Here is a 25,224-nt window from a genome sequence, read left to right on the forward strand (position 1 = left end):
TTCAGTCAGTTCTTTTTCTCTGGACTCACACGAAACACGTTTAGAAGGGTTTGCATAAGTGAACAAAGTCCAAGAGAAAAGCCACTGGTTATAGGACAAAGTAATAAGTGAAGTGGTACAATACCACTTCAAAGAAACAGTCTGAACTTAAATACACCTTTCCAATATAAAAAAGCTTAATCATTCAAACACCTCATCTTTCATTTCTTGGTCTTCCAAAAAGGAAATCCACACTGCACCATCTCTCAAAATATGAGTTTTAATCTGTATTTTTGCCAAGAGTTCATTTAAGAATCTGTTAAGTGCACATTAAGTTTTAATGCATAAAGGCATTGTACGTCAGTTCCATCTGCCACAATGCAACTGAAGAGTAAGAGCTACAACTCAAATTTTTTTTAATTTTGAAAACTAATATCAAGTTCCCTTCAAAAATGAGCAGAAAGGATAAGCTTATGTTCTCTAACGAGACTGACTTACAGCTGCATGAAATTCATGCAGCTTTGACAAATGTTCCTCTGCATCCTCCACCACACCGGCAGGAAAGCTCATTTGCTACTTCAATGACACAGGAGAACAGGAAGATGCTCAAGCCAGAGATCTGACACCATGCTTAGAGACTCTACAGAAGGAAGAATGACTTCGCTTAGAAGGAGCCCACGGAGATCAGTGCAGCCAGCCTGATTGCTTGGCTCTTACATCTAAGAGGAGATTCCCTGCTTATCATGTTATTTCTCGCTGCTTTTAGAAGCAGGACAAAACAAAAGCCTAGGCGTTACCTTGTGGAAGTCGGAACAGAAATCACAACTCTTTTGCAGGTTTGGTTAAGAGTATTCGCTCTTTCCACCTGCACCATTTAATCGGCAAATACTTTTCACTTGTAACTGGAACTGAGAGCAGACAAGCTTTAGCAATCACATCATCCTTTCTGAATAAAGAACCAGTAATTTATTTGTTTGCATGAAAGTCTTACTGCACCTTTCCATTCTTCTTCTATTGTCAATTATCCATTTCCTGACAACTTCCTACATCCTTTCAGGGAGTGGGTATCAATTTTGCCCGAAACTAATTAAAAAAATAAGCTTTTATGATCCTCTTCTAATCCTAAACCTTTAGCATCGCCCCATTTTGGCTAAGAAACAGCAGAAGGATCTTTGTCCTTGAGGTGATAATTAAAATGCTCATTACTGAACCACATTAAAAGACCTCCATAAAAGCTTCAGACCGGTAATGACTTAGGTCAGGCACGGGTGGCAAAAGACGTACAATATCAGCAGAGGAATAAAAGGCCAGCTGCTATTTGTATTTTTGGAGCAGGTATGGAAGCATTTCCCTATTTATTTTTATAAATGAGAAAGCTGATGGCATCCAACATTACATAACGGGGTGGGGGCGGGGGTTGGTTTTTTTGTACGTTATAGTTTCAATGGTCTAATGTAATTTAGAACTGGGGTCACTCTTGGCAACGCATAAGATCAAGAACTACTCGCTGAGTATGGCCCAAGAGCAGTATTCAAGACTCATCAGCACTAAGATGTAAACGCATATATAGGAAATATATGCACTAACATACAACAGGGTAAAGATTAGGAGGGTAGTGCTGCACATACGTCTTACTGTAAGTCTGTCTGTTCATTAACCTACCAGGTTCCCCTAAAAGGCAGCTACAGTGCTTGAAGTGAGGAGTTATCCTTGAACTTCACCCTCTGGCTTCTTCAGCTTTTCTTGCTTAGCATGCGCTCACACTGCCTTTACTTGAAATTAACTCAACTAAAAAGGAAAGGAAATACGTTAAGCCCCCAACCTTTTTGCCTACATCATTCCACCAACAAACACATACATGCAGCCTACTACGGAGCTGAAGCAGGAAATTAAATGACTATTCTTTTCAGTGTGATTAAGATACTTGGAGTAATATGTGTTTAAATGCCTTGAGCACTTGCAGAGATTTCCCGGAGTCCTTTAAATACTTGAGTCATGACATATTGTTACAGAATAGGATTGTTCCTTACAGGCTATTTTCAATCTGCATTAATACGTACATACACAAATACAATTTCTTTTTTAAAGTTCGGTTTAAATCCCGAATATTTTACACTCAGACCAACACAGTATTGTATGCTGTCTGACAACATCTACATTATCGTAATGTCATTCTATCAAGACTAAAGGGTTTGGTCTTCAAGGAGTAGAAACCATACATTCTATAGAGGAAAAGCTAATGTTGTTGTGATGTACTTTAGGATCGTTTAGGAAAATTTGTAGAGAACCAGAACATAAGCTGTGATTACACAAACTCCTTAAAACAACGAAGTAGCACAACAGAGACAGAGTGCAGATCCTAAGAACACCGAACCTTTCTGGTTTATGCTATTGATATAGCACTGCTTTCTTCGTATGGAAAATCAGGCTTCCACAAATTTGTATGTTGTTTCTTCCCAACAAGACTGCTGTTAGAGAAACAGATTTAAATGGCACACGCAGGACGTTAATAATGCTTCGTCATTGCAAGGATTGTTTTACAGGAAAGCAGGCACATTTGCTGCCCTACAGCACTGAGAAATGACTCATCCGCTGAAGCAGATCCCATATACTCAGTCTTTATAGAAAGAGAATGGATTGGCATAAAATACTGGTCTTACACAGGAAGGGCAAGAAGAGGCAGAAGTGATTCTGATCACGTTGGGGCTGGAGCTACATCTGAGACAGAATCAGCTGTTTAAATAATGGACTGAGCAAGGAGCAACTCCCTCCCTGTAGACCATTTTGTCATCACCATATGGCACGCAAACAGCAAGCACTCCCCAGGACAGAGCCACCTCAGAGGATCAGTCTTGCCCTGATAAAAATCTTCTAGTCAGAACCTGGGCGTGGGGGCAGACACCAGAGCTGATCATAGAAATACAATGGCAAACCAGAAAGCAGGTTATTACCTTTGGTCTCCCTTAAGTATCTCTCTACTTTTTTCTTTTACAATATAATCCAGCATAAATTCTGTATTCTGAGATTATCCCATCAGTTTAACCCCTTCAGACCCCCTCCAGTTTAATCATGAGCACGTCTGAGAAAAATTGCTCCAGCTCCATGGAACAAGAATTATAAAGCAATTTAGCCAAGTTGTGAAGCCAGAAATTACCAAAATGTTCAGTCACTAAGCCTTGACTCCTCTTTGGATTCAGCCAAAACACTTCAGCAAACCATTCCTCGGCCTTACAAACAGATTGCAGCGACAATGAAAAAAGCTGGTAACCGATTCATGGATGACTCAGTCATATTTACCAAATCCATCGGTCAACCAAGAGCATCCTTGGTTGGTTTGTTCAGCTTCCTCGGATTATTTTTTTTTCTCCTTCAAAAAACTTAGTAAGCTACAACAAAAGACCAAGTAGCTACCGACTGTTGGTTCGTTTGGTAACTCTGTGTTTGGTCTGTGTAAATTCTTCGCTATGTGAACTACCCACTACCCCGAGCCTTAGAAGAGAGCAACTCTACTTCTTCCTAAGAGGGGCCAGAAAAACTACAAGAAAAGGAGTCAACTCTTTCTTAAGAATCCAGATTTGGAAAAGTGATGTTTGCTTTGAGTTTCAAAGAAAGACCAACCTCAAAAAAGCAGGAATAGATCGGTTTAGGTAGGACTGTTAATGGTGTAATTTGCGTACCGTTTGGCAAGTTTCTCTTCAGCATCGCAAAGCAACACACACAGTATTTCTTACCCCAAAAACATGCGCATTACTCAATACTGACATCTTTTCCTAGACACACTTATGTGTTTCTCCAAGGTCTGTAGATAAGGCTGTTAAACAGTTCAGATACCGGAATTCTGAAGGATGTTGTAGAAAACATCTCTTAAGGAACCAGATTACATTAGCTGTACGCACACCATTACTTCAGACACAGCACATTTGAGAGCCACAGATTACAAATAGCATAGGAGCTCATCGTCACAGTAGATCCGGTTCTTGTAAGTCAAACAGTCATTCACAATCAATACAGTGCACTATCAAAGTAATGCTCAAATACCTCGCTAGTGTCATCTGGTAGCATTTAGTCCTCTGTAGCTGTGTTTGTGAAAAGCCTACTGTCATTTTTGCAGAGCCACGCATAGGTCAGGATGTTACTTACAGAAGGGCTTTTCAAAGCAGCTCACTTTAAAACAAAAGACAGAAGGAAAAGATGAGGAAAACAAGAGCTGTGATAACTCCAGCAAGCCAACCTTATCTTAGTATATTCTGAGAGCATGCTGCATGACAATGTGGGAGCTGAAAGCCTCATCTTCACTGCAGAGTGGAAACCTTCCTCAATTTATGCATCAGAGCTGAGGGGGTTATTAGGAGGCTAGGGATTTAAATGACTTCTTGCTGAGTTTCTAATATTTGCTTGAGCACAAAGTGACATTTTTTTTCCCCCAAAACTGAATAATGTCATCTTAATTCATGCATACGATTGGTTTACAGTATCTAGAAAGGAAGAATCCAATTGATTTGAGTTCAAAGTTCATTTTAACTTGAGTGAGACGCTCCAGTCTTTACCACTTCTAACATTTTGAAGATCAAGTGTGGCCATATAATAAACAAAAGCACATGAAGAAACTGAATGACTGAGGATATCCAGAGAATATTCTCTAACCTCACTCTTATAACCCTTCACAACATAGTTCTTCCATATAAAACTCAACACTTCAGCATCATACACAACACAGGTTAGAATAAAACTAGACTAAATAAATAGACTAGACTAAATAAAACTAGACTAAAACCAAGAGCAGGTCAGTCAATATTTATCTTCAAAAGACTTCTTCTATTTGCTGTACGCTAAGTGTATCTATTATTTAGTGCAGCTCCATTAATTTTGGCTCCAACATCTATTACTGTATACAGATACTGGTTTCCTGCATTAAAATTCAGAGAAGAAATCTTATTCCCCTATAAAGTTAACTACTATAAATAAATTACAGGAGTACTCAAAGTAACGTGTTTGATTTAATCAAGAAGAAGTTAATGAGGCCACATTGATAGCAGAAATTAGGCAAGACTAGCTGAAAGTATTTACAGATATGTTCAGCAGATAAGACCAGAATCAATATGGGATTTTAGCAAGTAAAGGCATATGTTATGGAGACAAATTAAAGTGCATTACTTTCTCCTCTTAACCTCAATAGAACACAGTTAATGATAGGGCAAAGCCAGAGAGGCAGAAAAGGTCAAAGCTTTCAGTTAGTAATTTTTACTAAAGAACTCACAGAAACCTTTACAGCCTTCACTGTGCTTTAATAACAAGAAGTACGTACGAAAGGCTTTCTTATTGCTTCTTGTTCACCTTTGAAATGAAGGCAAAATCTACGGCTTCATTCACAAAAGAAGTAAGAACGGTTAATTTGAAATGGTGTGCTATAACACTTTGTTGTCACAATTATCAAATCTTATTCTCACGCTCCTGCCCTTGTATGACATTGGTGGCCACAGCAACCTGAACATAAACATTAGGAGATGGCACTAAAGAAACAAGTAATGCAGCCACTGAACTCAAAAAACTCTGTGGCCTCTGCTTCCGTATTGTAGAATGTGAAGATGTCTACACTTACACTCCACCATTCATCCAAGTTCAGCATCACATGTGTCTCTAGAAGAGTTTTTGTCCATCAGTTCAGAAGTCTGCCTTCCACTGCACATCATGTGCAGTAGATGAAAAAGGCTCTTCGTCCTCTCTTGCTGTTGCCATTCCTTAGGAAACTCGTTATTTGGAGGAAATTATGGTATTATTTTATTATGGTATCATTTCCTGTCCTGTCTGTAGTTGCAATAGGAAAGGAATTCTCCAATGAGGCTCCAACTTCACTTTATTCTATTTTTTAAACAAAATTACTGTGTTTTCTTCGCATTGTGAAGGTTTGTGTCTATTGTTTTATTACTTATCCTTTCTGCTCCTCACTATAAGATGCCTATAGAATTTCTCCTCTCCTCCCCACATTTCTTTACAGCTCATTTAAATTAAAAACACAAAAAATCTCCCATCACTAACGCTTGGCTAATTAGAATCCATTGACTACATAAAAACTTTCATTCCTTGTGATCTTGATTTAAAACAGTACAAGAACATTCTCCTCCAAGAGAGATACAGACAGACTTAAAACTGAGCTGAAATGTTAAAGAGACAGTAATTAAGTCAACTGCATTCCAAGATATCTTACATCCTGTTATGCTGGGCATAATAGGTTGATATCATCAATGATCTATGTAAGTGATTTTTTTTCCTTCTCTTTCCCAGTTAAGAGTCTTCAGCTCTTCTGTATGAACACATTATAAGACATCTTTTCTTCATAGCAACTGCTTGACTTGAACTGGAAGAACTATGGCCAGCGGCACAGTTTGTTTGTACGCCAGACAGCCACACAGATTCTCTTTCCTACTACTGATTTTGTTACCCTCCTTTTTTCCAAAAGGGACTGATACAACACTGATGTTTCTTGGTCTGCTATTGCACTCTCGTACCAGCAGCCACATCGTTGTGTTCGCAGAGAAAAAAGGAAAACTTTAGGAAATAAAAATCAGACCTGATCTTGCTTAAAGTTTCCTTTCACTTTTAAAGCCAAATAATAGTGTAAAAGTCTAAGTAGATTTTGGTTGGGTGTTTTTTTCCACATATTTATTAACTAACAGCAAGTTTTTCATTTAGAGGACTCACTGGAAATACCCACTCTCTATCTTGCTGCTCATAACACCACTTTGCAGCCCAGAAGGCGGCCCTGTCGAATTCACTCATCTTTAGTTAGGACTGCAGTGGCACACAACAAAGCAGACATTGAACCCTCTCTCATTATTGTTCATTGCCCAGAGAAGCTGCCCCATCCCTGGAGGGGTTCAAGGCCAGGTTGGATAGGGCTTGGAGCCCCTGATCCAGAGAGAGGTGTCCCTGCCATGGCAGGGAGTTGGAACAGGATGGGCTTTAAGGTCTCTTCCAACACAAACCATTCCATGTTTCCATGATTAACCAAAGCCCGTTTACCGTATCACTTTCATTTTCCTTCTTCACAAAGGCTTGTAGTGGTAGAACGAGGGGCAATGGGTATAAACCGGAGAGGGGCAGATTTAGACTGGACAGAAGGAGGTATTTCTTCCCCATGAGAGTGGTGAGGCCCTGGCCCAGGTTGCCCAGGGAAGCTGTGGCTGCCCCATCCCTGGAGGGGTTCAAGACCAGGTTGGATGGGCCTTGGGCAGCTGAGCCAGTGGGAGGTGTCCCTGCCCATGGCAGGGGTGGAACTGGATGGGCTTTAAGGTCCCTTCCAACCCAAACTATTCTATGATTCTAAGACAACTATGAAGCACACAGGAAGTATAAGACATTCTACATTTTTTCTTCTTTATACTTATATTCCATTACATAGATTTATCCAACTTTTAGCACGAATATGAATGGAAAAGAACAAAAGCAATTCAGAATTTACTATGGAATGGCAATGTCATGAAGAAAATTTATCTACACAAAAGAGAAATCCTGTGACACTGGAAGCACTCAACTGACCGATTAAGTTATGCAGACGTTGCTTATTAGGCGAGCCTTATCTCGCACAGTAACCAAGGGGCCTACTTCTGAACACGAACTGTTCCTTCAATAGTTGAGCATAAAAATTAGCTGCAGAGAATTAATGTGAAACCACTTACAAAGCTTTGTCTTTTTGAGACTGCAAATTCAACAACTGCCAGCCTGTCAAGAGAATTCTGTTGAGCACAATCAGCACTTACAAACTTACATAAATTACAGCTGTCTATTTCCAGTGGAAATAATTTTAGACAAAATGCTTGCATATGCTAGTTTATCCACCTGGATGGTTTCCGATTTTTAGCAAGACATGACACTACTTTTCAGCAGAAAAGTCAAAATCTCAGTAATTCAGAAGTCAAACTACTAGAATAATACATTACCTGAAGCAAAAAATGTCAGTATACTACAAACACATGCCTATCTGTGTTTATACAGCAAAAAGAAGTTAGCCCTTTTCCCTTTAACTCACCTACCAGTACAACACTATTGTGTTTCCTTGCCAATCGAGTCAAAGGAAACACTATTACCAGCAGAAAATCAGTCAGCTTAGCTCATGCAGAACGTTTTTTCTACAAAACGTAGAGTGTGGTGGCCGTGATGCTTAGAATCATCTGCAGTACCTGAAGTCTTCAAGTCACATGAGTCATTATGATACGCCTGAACGTTCTCCAATATATGTTAAAAAGCAATCCAGAAAAAATGAAACAGTTCATACGTTAGGCACAGAATCACTGACTCCTTTTGAAGTCATGTTAAAGAGGTTCTCTCAACCACCTTTCTCCTACTGCCTGGCAGTGTTGTACAGTTCCACATTATACTTGGAGACAAAAATAGGATTCTGGCTGTACTGCCCAAGCAGTAGAATTCAGTTTACTCCTGTCTTGACTAAACTGTCTCAGAAAAGTGGCCTTCAAGTACCTACAGGGGCTACAGGAAAGCTGGGAAGGGGCTCTTGATCAGGGAGGGCAGGGACAGAACGAGGGGTTTTCAGCTGAAAGAGGGAAGTTCTAGATGAGATATTAGGAAGAGATGTTTTGTTGTGAGGGTGGGGAGGCCCTGGCCCAGGTTGCCCAGAGCAGTGGTGGCTGCCCCATCCCTGGAGGGGTTCCAGGCCAGGTTAGATGGGGCTTGGAGCCCCTGATCCAGTGGGAGGTGTCCCTGCCCATGGCAGGGGTGGAACGGGATGGGCTTTGAGGTCCCTTCCAACCAAACCATTCTATGATTCATTCTGTGAGAAGCACCGTATCACTTTCATTTTCCTTCTTCCAACAGAGAACATGTAAAAACAATGGAAGATATAAAAAATAAGATTTATGCTTCTCACAGACAATCACAATGTTAAATTCCTGAATCTTCATTAGGTAAAGATTCTGCATCTACTGTAGCTGAAACATCACTCTGATCTGATATCAATACTGGACTGACAAGTGTATTTTAAAATATATGAGTAATTCTGGCTGGCAAGTCAGGCACGCAGTTTGAAACACTCGGACCAACTGTTGAGGTGTACACTTAACCTTTTTTGAAAATCAGAAAGTTTTAAAACATCTCACATGGTGAACTTAAGAAAAACAAGAAAAACAACCCCCAATTAAAGCATTCAGTGTCACCACGAAATCTTGAAGGTCTAGTTGCAGTTTACGATTGATTTCTGTAATCCCCTTCCTGAAAATCAAGTGCCTGAAAAGCCACTACTGACACTGCCAAGTTAGTTCATTACACTGAACGCGATTACGCTTGGGGAAAAAACTTTGCTATTCTGAGTTCATTCTGCTCAAACGTTAGAATCACAGAATGTCCTCAGTTACAGGGGACCCACAAAGACCATCGAGTCCAACTCCTGTTCCTGCAGAAGACAACTCCAACGTTCACATCGTGGGGTGAGGGCATTGCCCAAAGGCTTCTGGAATATTGTCAGGCTCAGTGCCGTGACTGCTTCCCTGGGAGCTGTTCCAGTGCTCCACCACCCTCTGGGGGAAGAACTTTTTTCCTAATGTCCAACTTCACCCTCCTCTGGCACATCTTCCTGCTGTTCCCTCAGGTCCCATCATTGTCCAACAGAGAGAAGAGATCATGCCAAAAAGAATATAAAGTTAAAAATTCGCGAAACCTGTATTACAGAGCTCAAATGACTTCTCATCACCTAAAGCGTATATATGGCCACGTTCTGCTTTCGATCACCATTCAGAGCCTGATGAAAGCAGCTCCCAGTACACCAAGAACAGCAGCGTAGAAAGCATAAGCCACAGGGTGTCTTCAAACACTTCAGTGCACTAAGAACAGTGATGTGAAACTCTAGCTAACTTGGCTGCGTGAAGCAGCATCACCTTCTCCTCTTCCAAACTGGTGAGTGTCTTGCAAATACCACCCAAATCTCCATTTGCCCATGTCCCTCACCAGAGAAACTCTTGACTTCCCACAGAAGGCTGAAGGGAAGGACGGCTGTCACCCATCAGTCCACATCACAGAATTTAAAGTGTTGTCCAGAGAAAGAGCAACATCTAAGAAAATTATTCTGTCTGACACACAGTCATTGCCTTCTTACCACATCTTACAGACACAAGTCTTACTGAAGCAGCACAGAAGAGCAAAAATTCCTATTCAATTATGAACTCATCGTGACTGCTGGGTTTTATGTTTGGCAGTGGTCAAAGACAATGACATGAAAAAGACAGATATATAATAAAGTCTGTGTATCTGCAGCTGCTTCGCTTGGGGGAAAACAATGGTGGGTGGGGGTCTAGCACAGGCTGGGCAGGGGGGTCTGTGTGGACTGTGAGCTCGTGGCCATGTGCTCTCCCCTCGCTGGACCTTCTAAACTTGACCTGGGCGCGGATGGGATAGTCCCGGATCAGACTGTCCAGCTCAACAATGGGTTGGATGGCACCCGCAGCAAAGATGACATAAAAGGATGCTGACCCTGCAGGGGCTGCTGCCCTTCTTCAGGACCCGACCAGCCCCACCTCCCGTGAGATGGACCCAGGAGATCGCAGAACCACGGTGGTGACTCTTATTCTCTTGTGCACTCTCTCTCCCACTCTGTTCTTCTCTCTTTTTATGCCCCTCTCGCTCTCTCTTCTAATGAGCAGTTAAATGGTTATTGGCAGTACCTGGTCTCGTTTGTGCCTTAATCTCTCGGTATCCAAACCTGCTGTCCTGCAGGTTAGCCTGCCCTGCAGACGGTGACATCCACCTATTGCAAAGGCATTCCCACCCCACGCAAGCCACGTAGCACTACACAAAACACATTCCATTTTGCTATCCATTCCCTTCCATATAGCTCTTCATCAGTGACAAAATGGTGAACGGTGTTTAGTACAGGAAAGTCAGAGAATTTAATGAGTTTTACTGTAATCCACCACCCTATCTGACAGGGAATCACATTCTTTTCACCAGCCTTTTGATTTTTTTTTCCCCCCCCTCCCAATTACAAATTAAGTTCTGAGTGGTCAAACAGGTACAAGACAACAGTGATGTTGCTATGCATCTGAGAAAGGTCATTCAATAAACTGATTTATAAGTAGAAGAAAAGTTAATCGATTAACAAGCCTACAGAGCCTTTTACAGACAATTTTTAAGGAACATTAGAACTTAGCAAAATACAAGTGGAGACAGCAGGTCCCAGATATCCATAATTATGAGGAAACTTCAGATCACTTTGGATTCTACTGAATAATTATTGGTTTTGGTAAGCTTTGCTAATGCTTCATGTATTGTTTCACAAAACGATTTCTAAGGTATAACCCTAACGGAAAGTCAGGGAGAAGAAGGGGGTAAATCCAGTCTGCTATTAAATCTTACAAATAAGCATGCGTTCCTCTAGCAGCGAGAATGGCAGAGCAGATATACTAGTTGCATATAAACAGGAATCCTGGCACGCGATTTCAGAAAGAGAGCTAATTTCTTTTCATCAGCTCCAAGAATATTGGAGTTACAATTACAGTTGCTCATTAATAGCAGCTTAAACTAATTCTAAGATGTTAATGAGACGTATTTTACTAAAGAGAAGATCTACTCAGAAGATATTACTTTTAGGAATGCTCATTAACTAGCGCTTGCATCACTAGCCTTCGCTGCTTTTATGTTATCTAAATAGATACACCTACAATATCTAGAATTGAATGTTCTGTTATACTTCAATACCATCAGGTTCCCAAAGTGTGATTCAAGTGCATAACTAAAAGCAGGGATACAGCTTAAGTCCCGGGGGCAAGACACTATGACTGAGATCAGAAAATCTGCTCACTACTGTGCCACTGATCCTGTGGTTCAGGTTTCTCACCCTCATCCTTCTCTATCAGTTATCATTTCAGCACACGGTTCTCCTGCCTGGACAGTAGTCCCAGGGCTGGGGCCCTAATCACGGGAAAAAAAGCCAGTAATGCTGCATTACCCTCTATTCACAACCATCTTTTCTCCAAGAAGCTTCTGCAGCTGATTTCCTTCCTTTGTAGCCTTGGATTGTGTGGTCAGATATCTGCTGTACTTAATCTAATAACTCACAGTCCAAAGGCGAAGCATGAAGGGATGAATCATAGATTAGTTTGGGTTGGAAGGGACCTTAAAGCCCATCCAGTTCCACCCCATGCCATGGGCAGGGACACCTCCCACTGGCTCAGGCTGCCCAAGGCCCATCCAACCTGGCCTGGAACACCTCCAGGGATGGGGCAGCCACAGCTTCCCTGGGCAACCTGGGCCAGGGCCTCACCACTCTCATGGGGAAGAAATTCCTCCTTATGTCCAGTCTAAATCTGCCCCTCTCCAGTTTATACCCATTGCCCCTCGTCCTATCACCACAAGCCTTTATGAACAGTCCCTCTCCAGCTTTCTTGTAGCCCCTTCAGGTACTGGAAAGTCACTATAAGATCTCCCTGGAGCCTTCTCATCTCCAGGCTGAAAAAGCCCAACTCTCTCAGCCTGTCCTCAGATGGAATGTGCTCCAGCCCTTGGATAACCCTTGTAGGCTCCTCTGGACCTGTTCCAACAGCTCCATCTCCTTCTTATGTTGAGGTTTCCAACAAATCATTCCATGAAGCATAGAATCATTTAGGTTAGAAAAGACCTCTAAGCTTATCCAGTCCAACCATCAGCCCAACCCCATCGTCCCTACTAAATCGCATCCCAAAGCGCCATGAAATGGAACAAAAGCAGTCATCACAAGAAAGTCCCTCAATTCCAAAGTATTTATTAAGGTATATACACGGAGAGCCTATGATGTGTGGTAAAAAGGATGACTTCCTCTTGTCAGAACAAAGAGAGTGCTTCTAACATCAATACCATCTTCTACTCCTGGTAAACCATATAAGTTACAGCACACTCTTCACGTGATTCCAAGGTGCACAGGATGACAGACTTTTAATAAGAAATATAAGTATGTACTGCTAAACTTCTTCCAGGTTTTTTTTCAGTTTGCTCTCATTTATTCTGTAAAAGTAGATATTTCAAACTATTTCAGGAAAAATATATGAGTTTTTTCAAAACCAGAAGTGTAGACTTACCTACTACAACAAAGAAAGCGATCTGACAAATTGATGACTGTATTACTGTCCTTTCATCCTCAAATTCAGATTAAAGCTTTGTAATTTTAAAGCTGTTGGCAACTCCACAGGCAGCTCAGCTACTAGAAGTTGTTTCCATATATTTTATTTCCGTTAGCAGCAATAAAACTAAATTAAATTAACATTTGGAAACTCATCATATTCCGCTCTACTGTACAGAGACAGCCTGACATTTATGCAGAAATCCATTAGGAGGAATTTTTCTTGTTTTTTGCATTAGTAACAAATGGTGATTTTGCATATTTAAGCTCTGGTTATAAAACTGTAGAGAAGTCTTTATAGAATGATTAAAACCAGCCAGGAAAGGCCCTTTTTACTTGTAGACATTGATTCGTTTAGATTGCAAAGCAATACACTTGAACTTGAAAAATAGTTTTACAAGCATCTCTGTCTTTGATTCCCCAAAACCTGTCTTTCTCAGGTTAAAGGACCACAGGCTGAGTTACACAGTTAATGTAAATCTTACTGGGGTAAAACCAAGCAAGAAAAACCCTGAAAGTTTGCTTCCTGCTAGCCAGTCTCCCTGGCTCAATTACTGAGGTTTGCCAGCGTCTGTTTAACAGCCAGTCCTCCCACTCTCCCTGCAGCACAGAATGAGGCTGATACTCTACAATGCTTTCCTTCTCCTAAGTAAATTACACAATTACTTTTCCACTTAATCTAATGTAAATCTTCACAAGAAATCAGCCTTTCTGCATGACCCCCAAAAGACATACAGCTTTCCAAGTCCTCTTCTATTTAGATTCTGTGAAGAATTACAGACTGAGACACTGGCCAGGTTGGATGGGCTTTGAGCACCATGATCCAGTGAGAGGTGTTCCTGCCCATGGCAGGAGGTGGAACTGCATGGGCTTTATGGTCCCTTCCAACACAAACCATTCTACGATCCTATGAGTCTATGCTTCCTGCATAGCTTCAAATGCCTTCTTTTTTCTTCCTCTTTTTTAACTAACCCTCAGGCTCTCTCCTCTTTCTTCACATATTTCTTAAATCACGTGTGTATATAGCCTTGGCACCTCTACATTCTCTCCCTCTGCTCACAACCAACCAAAGGACCAGCTGCAGTGGAAGCATTGCACCAGGAATACCACGGAGGAGTTGTGATCAGATATCCATTTGAGGTCACTGCAGTTACATCTCATCTATTCTACCAGCAGAAAAGGAATACCTAGGAGGATGGTTAATTAAATCTTAACGTCTTTAAGCCATCCATACTACTGTTAACGTTTTATAAGAATGCGAACAGGAAAAGAAGGAAAGACAGAATAAGTTTACTGTTTCTAGGCAGGACTTAAGAGGTTGGGTCTAAGGATTCAGAGATACTCACTGACCTTCTGAGTCCTCTGCACGTTATACACTGCTTGACTCCTCTGTTCTGTTGCCTCGAGGTCATTAAATACACAACCAACGTATTATAGAATCATTTATGCTGGAATAGACCTCAAGCTCATCCAGTCCAACCATCAGCTCAATGCCACCATGCCTGCTAAACCATGTCCCAAAGCATCACCTCTACATGTTGTTTGAACCCCTCCAGGGATGGAGACTCCACCACTGCCCTGGGCAGCCCCTGCCAGGGCTTCACCACTGCGTCAGTAGAGGAATTCTTCCAGATATCCAATCTAAACCTTCCTGGTGCAACTTGAGGCCATTTCCTCTCATCCCATCACTTGTAACTCCCAAGTAACAAGGTCCATACTAGAGGTAAGAAGAACATCCTGTAGACACTAATCCTTGAGGAATACTATTTTTGCAAACTTTGAGATGATAGATTCTACTACGGATATACATTCTTAACTGCAACTGTCAGACCATACTACTAAATATTAAAACTGCTGTAAAACAAATTGCATTTTCTACTGAAAACACGTGAACAAAGACAGCTAATTAAAAAGGACCATCACACTGACAATTCCATAGCTCACACTGTTCATGCGTTCATCACATCCGAGAACGTAAAGTGTTCAAAGCAATTTATCAATTTAAATAGATTTAACAAATACCTGGGCTTGAAAATTACATGGCATCCACCTAAAGGAAAGCAAACCAAGTTCATTACAGTACAACAATATTATAAGCAGAAGGAATTTTAAGGGCTGATTTTTAATTGTTTCAGTGTATCACCTAGAATGACATTGCTTTTCTGCATCAATCTCGTTTCTGCATCAATCGCATAGTCAGATTCAGTGTTCACTGCATTTCAGAGCACTTGAAAACATCTTTTCGACAAGTTTTCATCTTTATGACAAGTTGTAAAACTACCAAAACTAAATCCACCAACACAATAACTTTTGCAATGGAGCAACACAATAAAACTCTAGGGCATCACATGTATTGGACATTCCATCCCAGTATGAAAAAAAGCCAGCTACTCCAATGCAAGTGTCAAAGTCAAGACACTGACTCCACTTACTCAATGGCAAGAGACATCCAAACTGATCCCAAGCTTTCCCAGTCCCATACGTATACAGAGCCATGTTGAGCGTCAGGCTCCTGCCCAACCCAGCTCTAGAATTCGCAGGACAGGAACAACAAGGATCTCAAAGAACATAGATCTGTTGGAGCAAGTCCAGATGAGGCCACAAAGATGATCTGAGGGCTGGAGAACCTCCAAGGTGAGGACAGGCTGAGCGAGTTGAGGTTGTTCAGCCTGGAGAAGAGAAGGCGCTGAGGAGATCTTAGAGCAGCTTCCAGTGCTGAAAGGGGCTGCAGGAAAGGACCAGGCTCCTTGGGCAGCCTGATCCAGTGGGGGGTGTCCCTGCTCATCACAGGGGATGGAAATAGATGATCTTTAAGGGCCTTTCCAACCCAAACTATTCTATGATTCTATGAAAGCTGGGGAGGGGCTCTTGATCAGGGGGTGCAGAGATAGGCCAAGGGGGAACAGCTTCCAGATGAAAGAGGGGAGACTGAGATGAGCTCTTAGGAAGAAATGATTTGCTGTGAGGGTGGGGAGGCCGTGGCCCAGGCTTACCAGAGCAGTGGTGGCTGCCCCATCCCTGGAGGGGTTCCAGGCCAGGTTGGATGGGGCTTGGAGCCCCTGATCCAGTGGGAGGTGTCCCTGCCCATGGCAGGGGGTGGAACTGGATGGGCTTTCAGGTTCCTTACAACCCAAACCATTCCAGGAGTCTTCTATGATATCCCATCTTAGAGGTGGGGAGGAGAAGAAGAAAAGACAGGAAGTAAACAAGCAGATATCCTCAGAAGATATGTACACCTGCCTTTTTGAATCCTAACTCTTCTATTTACTGTTCAGAAAAAAAATTCTAGAGAATCTCTGGAAAAACTAAAAAGTTTCATGAGGATGACAATGGTGCAAATGTTTGTCAGGACACAAGGAAGAAAAGAGATGGATGGATCCAGTTCAGAGTAGATCTGCTCTGTCCACGTCACCCCAACGTATCAGCTCTGACCCACGCTGAATTCAAGAGACAGATCTGTTTCTCTCTGTATCTGCTAGAAACAAAGATCAAAGGTAATTACTGCAGCGGTTCATCTCATACCCACGAGCCCTGAACATGAGGAAGATATTGCTTCTCCAGAACAAGCCACTAAACTTGCATACAGTACAGTTCTCTACTGATAGAGAAATACACGCCAAGCTATCATCCATCCTATCTCAATCTTATGGCATAAAGGAGGTAAATAAAATACATGGTTGCACCTCTTTTTTATTTTCTGGGGTGATCCTGTTATTTTAAGCACTAAAGCTAGAGAGAGTCAAATACTACAATCCTAACCAGTACTTTTGCTTAGCAACTGCAAAGATGACCCTTAACTAACTTCACTCAATATCGTACGTGTATTTAACGCAGAGACAGGGCATTTTATTCCTGGCTTCTCACCTGCTTGCAGCTCTCTCCTAGACTTCATGAATCCAACTGAACAATTTGGCAGCAGCTCTCGGCAGAGCATTGTCAGCATGCTGATTCGCTGGTATTTGTGTGATATTGTTGTGAGCAGGAATGATGATTTCTTCTTTTCAGTGTTTAAGCAGTATTCCCTAGGCTGACCTTCTAATTTCATTTGAGATCATTACAGTCCATCTTCATTTGTGAGAAACAAAGGAAAACAGCATGAAGGAAATGAACCACAATGTAAATACACAACATAGACGTAGATAAGTGAGCTTTTGCCCAAGGAAAGGCAAAGCTGACCAGGGTTTTATGAAGGCAGAAACTTAACAGCACATCCTCAGAGACATTTCACCTCTGCTCTTAAGAAACACAGTTGAAGAGGGAGTATAAAAGAGCCGGACTGAAAGACCACTTGAGGAGGACTATGGCTCTGCCTTCTGCTTGAGTTGCCTGCTACTGCATTTATCTGTTAGCTTAATTTTAGGTTAACATAAAAGTCTGCGAGTGCCTTGGAGTAACTCAAGTTCATGGTGAATAACAGAATTAATTCACTGAACACCCTCCGAATAGAAGATTATATCAATGCTCCAAGATTCATGATGATTGCCTGCAGGTTTCTGCAGCAAACACACGGTGTTGATTTTTACCACCACAACCCAGAAGGCTGCACACAGGAGAAATAAGCCTCGTGCAGCATTGCCAGTTCCTATAGAAGCACAAACCTGAGCAGACCCCTCATTTAAGGTGCAGAATTCATCTGGCGAGACATACAAACGTTTTTCCACCAGTCTTGCAGCCCACACCCTTAGCCTGTCAGTCAAATAACACCCCCACCCCCCCAAAAAACCAATCCTTGTTCATTAAGAGCAAAGTCTAGAGTTCTTGTAACATTTAAGTTTTAGGCAGCACCAAACCAGATCTGAAAGTAACTGGCTTTCAGCTGTGCCTATACGCTACTTAAACACCTCAAAACATGGTCTCTAATGATAAACTCAGCTCAGATTGCATCAGCAGCAGTGACTCCCTAATCTGAGCCACGAAATCCTACAGGAGATTCAGCAGGTCAAACCGCGAATGTCTGTGGTAGGCTGAAATGTGACCTTAATTATAGTTCTGTAAATTCACATGTCAGTGGACTTATTTTTCGCTTACAATAGCTGGCAGCCCTACTAGGAATTAAAATAAACACCAAGGAATAAAGCACAGGCATCTTACTCCCATCCCAACTACAGCAGCTTGTGATCTTGTCCAGCTCAGTTGCTGTATATTAAAAATAAGGTACCGACTTCCCATGCGCAGCCTTGAATTCAGGTCAATACTGTAACTGCTTTTGATTTCTGTTGTAAGAAAAATGCATTTAAGGGGATCTTTGATCACTTCCTACAGGCTCCTGTTCTTCTGATATTGGATCAATTATTCTGCAGGTCACTGTTTTTGTGGACAGTCTGCATACCCGCGGGTAAAACTGGATTTTTTAATTCTACCAGAGAAAGGTTTGGCTTTTGGGTTTGGGGTTTTTTTTTTCCATAAATAAAATATAGTATCTTTACACAACACCCCGACAATTCCCAAAACAAGCTGCAGGGTGTTGCCGTGAACCCCCAGCTAACATTTTGGACCTTGTTATCATTGGTCAGTGGTCACACTCCTTGAGAATCAAGGCACCTGCTTAATTGTCACGGTGTCATGAATGCAAACCACTTTCAGATTCAAGTATGCAATTCTGAAGTGTCAGTCCTGTTTAGAGCCCTGTTATGAGTTCTAGAAGTTAGACTCGGCCGCCTTTTCGAAGAGGTTGGTTTAAAAAACTCCCCTTGAGGTAACAAGTATAAAATACTAAATGAATAAGTAAAGTATCTGATAATTACTTTAAATTCCCTAAATTAACTGAATCTTCCAGGTGCATGAGTACTGCAGTAATGAGTCAATGAAGGGTTTCACTGCCCAGTAAAAGAGCGGAGACTTAAGAAAGCCTGAACAAGTAATAGACTTCTCCCCAACACAGATATTGCCCCCCAAATCTGGCTCCCAGCTTTGCCAATACAAACAACCATTTATACACTTGAGTGAAAACACTGAAAAATAACCAGCAATATTTTTTTGGCAATTATCAAAATTAAAACTGAGTCTCAAACCATAATGGAGATAAGAGCATCCAGGAAATGTCGCGTTATCTATTATTGAACTTCTCCAAGGTAGAAGATCCTCTAAAATACAAATGGCATGCTAAGTAGACCAAATAAACCCCACATTTTTAAAAATCTTAATGCCTTTAACATTAGGCTTTTTAAATAAAACATTTTCTGATAACCAAGACACCAAAACAGAAAGAATACAACATGCACGTACCTGATGCTTCTTGAACTGTCACCTTCAGACCTGTAAAGAAATACACAAATAATTAGGAGATAGTTACTGTCAGCATTTATGCACCAGACAGTCTAAAAATAAAGATGGCAGACCTTTTAATTCGTGCTCACCCTTTTTATTTCAGTTAGTTTTTATAAGGGTTCTTGTGGAATCGTAGAATAGTTTGGGTTGGAACGGACCTCAAAGGTCATCCAGTTCCACCCTCTGTCATGGGCAGGGACACCTCCCACTGGCTCAGGCTGCCCAAGGCCCATCCAACCTGGCCTGGAACACCTCCAGGGATGGGGCAGCCACAGCTTCCCTGGGCAACCTGGGCCAGGGCCTCACCATCCTCATGGTGAAGAAATTCCTCCTTATGTCCAGTCTAAATCTGCCCCTCACTCCAAGCCTTTCTAAACAGTCCCTCCCCGGCTTTCTCGTAGCCCCTTCAGGTACTGGAAGGTCTCTGTAAGCTCTCCCTGGAGCCTTCTCTTCTCCAGGCTGAACAACCCCAACTCTCTCAGCCTGTCCTCGGATGGGAGGTGCTCCAGCCCTTGGATAAACCTTGTAGGCTCCTCTGGGCCCATTCCAACAGCTCAATCTCCTTCTTATGTTGAGGATTCCAGAACTGGACACAATCCTCCACATGAGTTCTCACAAGAGAGGAGCAGAGGGGCAGAATCCCCTCCCTCCCTGCTGGCCACACTGCTTTGGATGCAGCCCAGGACACAGTTGGCTTCTGGCCCGTGAGCGCACATTGCCGGCTCGTGTCAAGCTTCTCATCAACCAGAACCCCAAGTCCTTCTCCGCAGGGCTGCTCTCAATCACATCATCCCCCATCCTGTGCTGAAATTGAGGATTGTCCCGACCCAGGTGTAGGACCTTGCCCTTGGCCTTGTTGAACATCATGTACTTTCCCTACTAACAAGAAATTTAAAAAAGAAACCAGTCTATTTAGCTTTAGAATAAATCTATTACAAGTTTAAAAAAAACAGTTAACAGTTGAAGTCATTAGTTGAAATATTAAAACATAGGTTGACACACTCAGAGTTCTCAATAAAGTCCTTCAGTAAATACACAGTAAAAAAAATTTATGTTCCATATTCGCAAGTGAAAAGCACTGGTCTCCGACATTATTGCTGAAGCAGAGTAGCTTGTACCTTTTTTTTACAGCTTTTCTCACTCTTTAGTTGAAAAGGTCACAGGCAAATACATTTAGCAACCTAATGCCCAGGCTTTTGAGGTGCTATTCAAAGGGCTAAGGTTTGCAAATAAAAGCAATTTCAAATATCCCACATTCATCTGAATTTTGTAGTTGTGCAAAAATGAGAGCTAAGGCATGGTAACTTCCAGAAGCTCCTAAAGGGCATATTTTTCTCAATGTGAGATAATTTCATCAATCCAAAGCGGAACAAACCCTCTCCCCTCAACATTTTTTTTAAGTAAGGAAATTCAAATTAATGTCACTCATACAAACGGTTTCTTCTCCAAAAAGAAGCAGAAACATAGTTCTCATAGAGTCTCAGCATGGTTAAGGTTGGAAAAGAACCCTAAGCTCATGCAGCCCAACTATCAACACAACCCCACCGTGCTGTCTAAACCACGTGCTCAAGTGCCACAGACACACATTGTTTGAACCCCTCCAGGGATGGAGACTCCCCCACTGCCCTCGGCAGCCTCTGCCAGGGCTTCACCACTCTGTCAGGAAAGAAATGTTTCCTGATACTCAACCTAAGCCTCCTCTGACATACCTTGAGGCCATTTCCTCTCATCCCATCCCCTTGTTACTTGGGAGAAGAGCCCAGCACCCACCTCACCACAACCTCCTCTTGAGAGCTGCAGAGAGCAACAAGGTCCCCCCTCAGCCTCCTCTTCTCCAGGCTGAACAATCCCAGTTCCTCAGCCGCTCCTCATTAAACGTGTGCTCCAGACCCTTCACCAGCCTCTTTGCCCTCCTCTGGGCACCTCAAGCATTTGATAAACAAACACAAAACCCAGAAGAAAACACACTACTATTTGCCCAATTCTTTTCTTTCCTCATTCCGGAACAATCCAGCCTCAATGCCACAGAAATCTTAAATACACATCAGGCTCTGTAAAAAAGAAACAGAATCAAACACGCAAAGCAAAGCAGCAGAGATTCCAGAGCAAAACAGGGCCTCTAAACACCCTTTCCATGTCATAATCTTACCAGGGACATAAATAAAAAGGTGATCAATATGAACTTGCAAACACTAACACTTAAGTGCCAACAAGCGGGCACCACAGTTGCCTCCTCAAAACCAAAGACAAGGGTATTTCCTTAGGAACTAAAGAATCTTCCCTGGATGACTGGAGGAGGGGAGGAGGAAAAAACACCAGTTTCTTAGTAGAATGACTTCTATCTCTAATAACAGCCTGCATATTACACTAGAGGCAGTGGAAAAAGTTATTGCTGGAGAAGTCTCATAAGTCTAACGCTAGAAAGTAAACTAAACGCTAATTTTCAGAATATATTGTAAAAATAGGTACCAAAAAAATGACATTTTTGCTTCTCCCCTCTTCATTACATGCTCTAGCGTTACCTTTCTTTTCTTCAAGCTCAAAGAAGTCTTTTAAAAGCACAAGGTAAGAGGAAAGAAGGAACTATGAACTTGGTCTCTCGTGCTATGAGACACACAGGCAGAAGGAAGCGCGCTGGAAATCAGGGGACTGGGTGTAGGTTACCGAAAGGTGGCCAGGTATACCCAAGAGTAGGCATAGCGATGTTCCTGACAGCCAACATCAGAGAATACTTTAAAAGAGAATAGAAATTAGCACAGTGGGGAATTCTGTTGCCCAAAGCAAAGTGAATCAACTTCTGCCTGGCAAGATAAACTCCATAAGTTGCTATACTGCACAATCTCATTCTAAACACCCAGCAGATATGAGAAAGTTCGCTGTAGAGTTTGACTCTGTTTCAAAAAACAAAAAGCACTTTTCTGAAATTGTTATAATCATTTTTTTTACTTGAGGTGAAAAATCATCACTGCCCTTCATTTGTGAGAATTACAGTTTTTATTTAGCACTATCTTGCTTTATTATAAAAATTTACGTCAGTGTTTTGTGTATCCAAAGCCCATACAAAGAACACTCTTGATCTTCATTATCTGTTATCACAGATTTAGTTTACTGAATATTAAAAAGATTTTACAAGATAATATGGAACGTAAAAACAACTCCACAAATCCATACCCTGAAGGACTCTTAAATAAACATTGAAGAGATACACTTCGTTCTTGTTAATGAAGACAGGATCTGATGCCAAAAGCTTTACTTCTAGCTGTGTTACTTTACTTTATTCAAAACATTTTAACATATAAACATGCTCAAGGCTCACAAGGGGTCTGTGATTCCATCCTGGCACCCTGCCCTGACACCATAAGCAGTCAGACATCCATCTTCACGCACACCTTTTAACACAGTTAAGATGGTCCAAAACTGAGGTGAGGAAAGGGTTGGCATGGGGCTAAACCCTAGTGTCAGGTTGCCCCTTCATGAATTGAAGGTGACACAGTGTTAGTTGGCTGCCCCATCCCTGGAGGGGTTCAAGGCCAGGTTGGATGGGGCTTGGAGCCCCTGATCCAGTGGGAGGTGTTCCTGGCTGTGGTAGGGGGTGGAACTGGATTGCTTCGAGGTCCCTTCCAACCCAAACCATTCCATGATTCTCGTTTCTTTAAGCCTGCCTGGTCACTTTAAGTGGTTAAGTTTTAGATACATGCACGTATTCTGGTAGACAGACGGTAACTTCAAAGCAGCTTTTTCTACAAGATTACCTTATCCTTGAAAGTTACAGGAACACAAGGGAAGGAAGAGAATTGAATTCACCTATGCATCCCCATGAGTAATGAAAAAATTAATGAATAAAGTGTTTAACTGACACCTTCCCACACTCAGTTTTCAGCAAATTACATCTTGCAGAACAGAAGCTTTACAATTGAAAAGATGTTCTATGTAATTGCTTGTACTCTCAAGTTTTCAAATACAGCTGAGAACTGGATTTAACACCTTCATTTTCTGCCTTTCCCCTTGACAAGAATAACAAAACCATTAGAATCATCTGAACAGAGAAAATGTCTTCAAGCACTCAAAGCATTCTGGGGTCATGAGAAGTAGCAACCAGCCATTCTCGACCACCCTTCCATCAAGTCACTATTCCTCTCACTAAAACTGAGGAAGTGTTTTAAGCAAGGTGTTTTAGGCAAGGGAAGTGGCAAGATAAATCACTGGACCTCTGCGAGGCGCTCATTGCTGAGGTCTGCCCAGTGCAGTGAGGCTGGAACCAACCGCTCTCCATGCTCATCGTCTTCCAACTCAGCACAGCTAACAATGAGTGAAGACTGCCCACCATCCTTCTCTATTTTTAGGATGCCCAAAGGTAACAAAGCTGCTAAACTTTGCAACTACTAAATTTGCATCCTCAAGTTTAAGATTTACTGGAGTAAATCCTTAAAAGCTATTCAGAGGTGGTCGATTTTACGCAGGGAACAAGTAATTGATTTGCAGGGCTGAATGAACACACTGCTGAAAAAACCTGCTATTGTAGTTTGAAATAAAGCATTAGATTTTACTTAAGCACCCTTTAAAACTAGGATTTTGGATCAATAATTCATATTTCTGCTTATGCCATAAGCATGTGCTGGGCTCTGGATTATTGTTTTCCTTTTGACCCAGAGAAATGATACCATCACTGCTGATACAAGGAGAAAGGTGAAAAAAAAATCTGACAATATATTGCATTATTTATTTTAAGGTAGACCTTAAAGGAAGAAAAAGCTACAATATATAGCATATCTTCTATGCTACAGTAATTTATTTTAAATGGAATAGATATATAAATGGAATATGTGGAATATAAGTTATATCAGTGATGTGATAAAAGTCATGAGACTTTCTCCAAGATTTCTCCTCTCATCTCTGGCTGGTTTCCAATATTTCGTTTTGAGTAGAACTAAATATTAAACCACACTCCCCACTGAAGTACAATTTTGTCTCCTTCTGACCCCAGGAACTTCATTCTCAGTAGCAAATACGGCAAAATATTCCCTTTAAGATTGCTATAGTCGAGAGAAGCAGAAATTACTTCACTAATAGCAGTATTTGCTGCAGTTCCATTGCAAACAGAGGCCAGGAGGAAGAGGTACCATCATCACAGCGATAATCTTTGCCACCGTCTACAGGAGGATGTGGTGAAGTGGTCTTGGTCTCTTTTCCCAAAAAACATGGGATAGGACGGGAGGGAACGGCCTCAAGTTGTGCCAAGTGAGGTTTAGATCGGATATTAGGAAAAATTTCTACACTGAAAAGGTTCTCAGGCACTGGAACGGCTGCGCAGGGCAATGGTGGAGTCCCCATCTCTGGGGGGATTTAAAAGATGGGAACATGAGCTGCTCAGGGATGTGGGTTAGCAGTGGACAGGTAGGGTTGGACTCGATCTCAAAGGTCTTTTCTAACCAAGCCAGTCTATAATTCTATAGCAAACCTTGTATCAAAAATCAAAGGCAGAGAAAACCAAAACCATCAGTATTTGAGTCAGAGGAGACAGCAAACCAAATGACTATTCAAGTCTTGAATGATTAAGTTTCATAAAAGTGTTGCCATCACACTCCATCTGTCAGTCCCCATCTGTGACAACTGGAGATTTCAGAAAACATCTCCATTCATATTACCAAAACGACTTCTTATCTTCTGCTTTCATACCCAAGACATAGTCATCACTATCTCCTACAAACAGACCAAACAGGAAAATAACAGACAAAGTATCTTGGCTTCCTGTTGCTGAGTTGCTTCCATCTAAAGGCTATTAGAGCTTTCCAGGATTTGTATTTTGGTCTGCCGCACCTGAACGATGTTACGTGCCCCTGTGGATCACAACAGATGTGCAATACGCTGTTAAGTAAAGAAAC

The 25,224-nt window shown here is 41.8% G+C and overlaps 1 protein-coding gene across 5 annotated transcripts in view; it reads right to left on the bottom strand.

The window, feature by feature from the left end:
* Window positions 1-25,224, bottom strand: part of LOC128853247 (IQ motif and SEC7 domain-containing protein 2-like) — a 183,401-nt gene that overhangs the window by 90,993 nt on the left and 67,184 nt on the right. For all 5 annotated transcript variants that reach the window (XR_008451632.1, XR_008451631.1, XR_008451630.1 and 2 more), the window contains exon 2: window positions 19,301-19,330. Coding sequence is in view for 2 of the 5 variants with exons in the window: in XM_054076434.1 (XP_053932409.1) it covers window positions 19,301-19,330 (30 nt within the window). In the remaining 3 variants the exon portion in view is untranslated. The remainder of the gene's footprint in view (window positions 1-19,300; window positions 19,331-25,224) is intronic.

The sequence above is a fragment of the Cuculus canorus genome, chromosome 11, assembly GCF_017976375.1.
Source record: "Cuculus canorus isolate bCucCan1 chromosome 11, bCucCan1.pri, whole genome shotgun sequence".
Classification (NCBI taxonomy): Eukaryota; Metazoa; Chordata; class Aves; order Cuculiformes; family Cuculidae; genus Cuculus; species Cuculus canorus.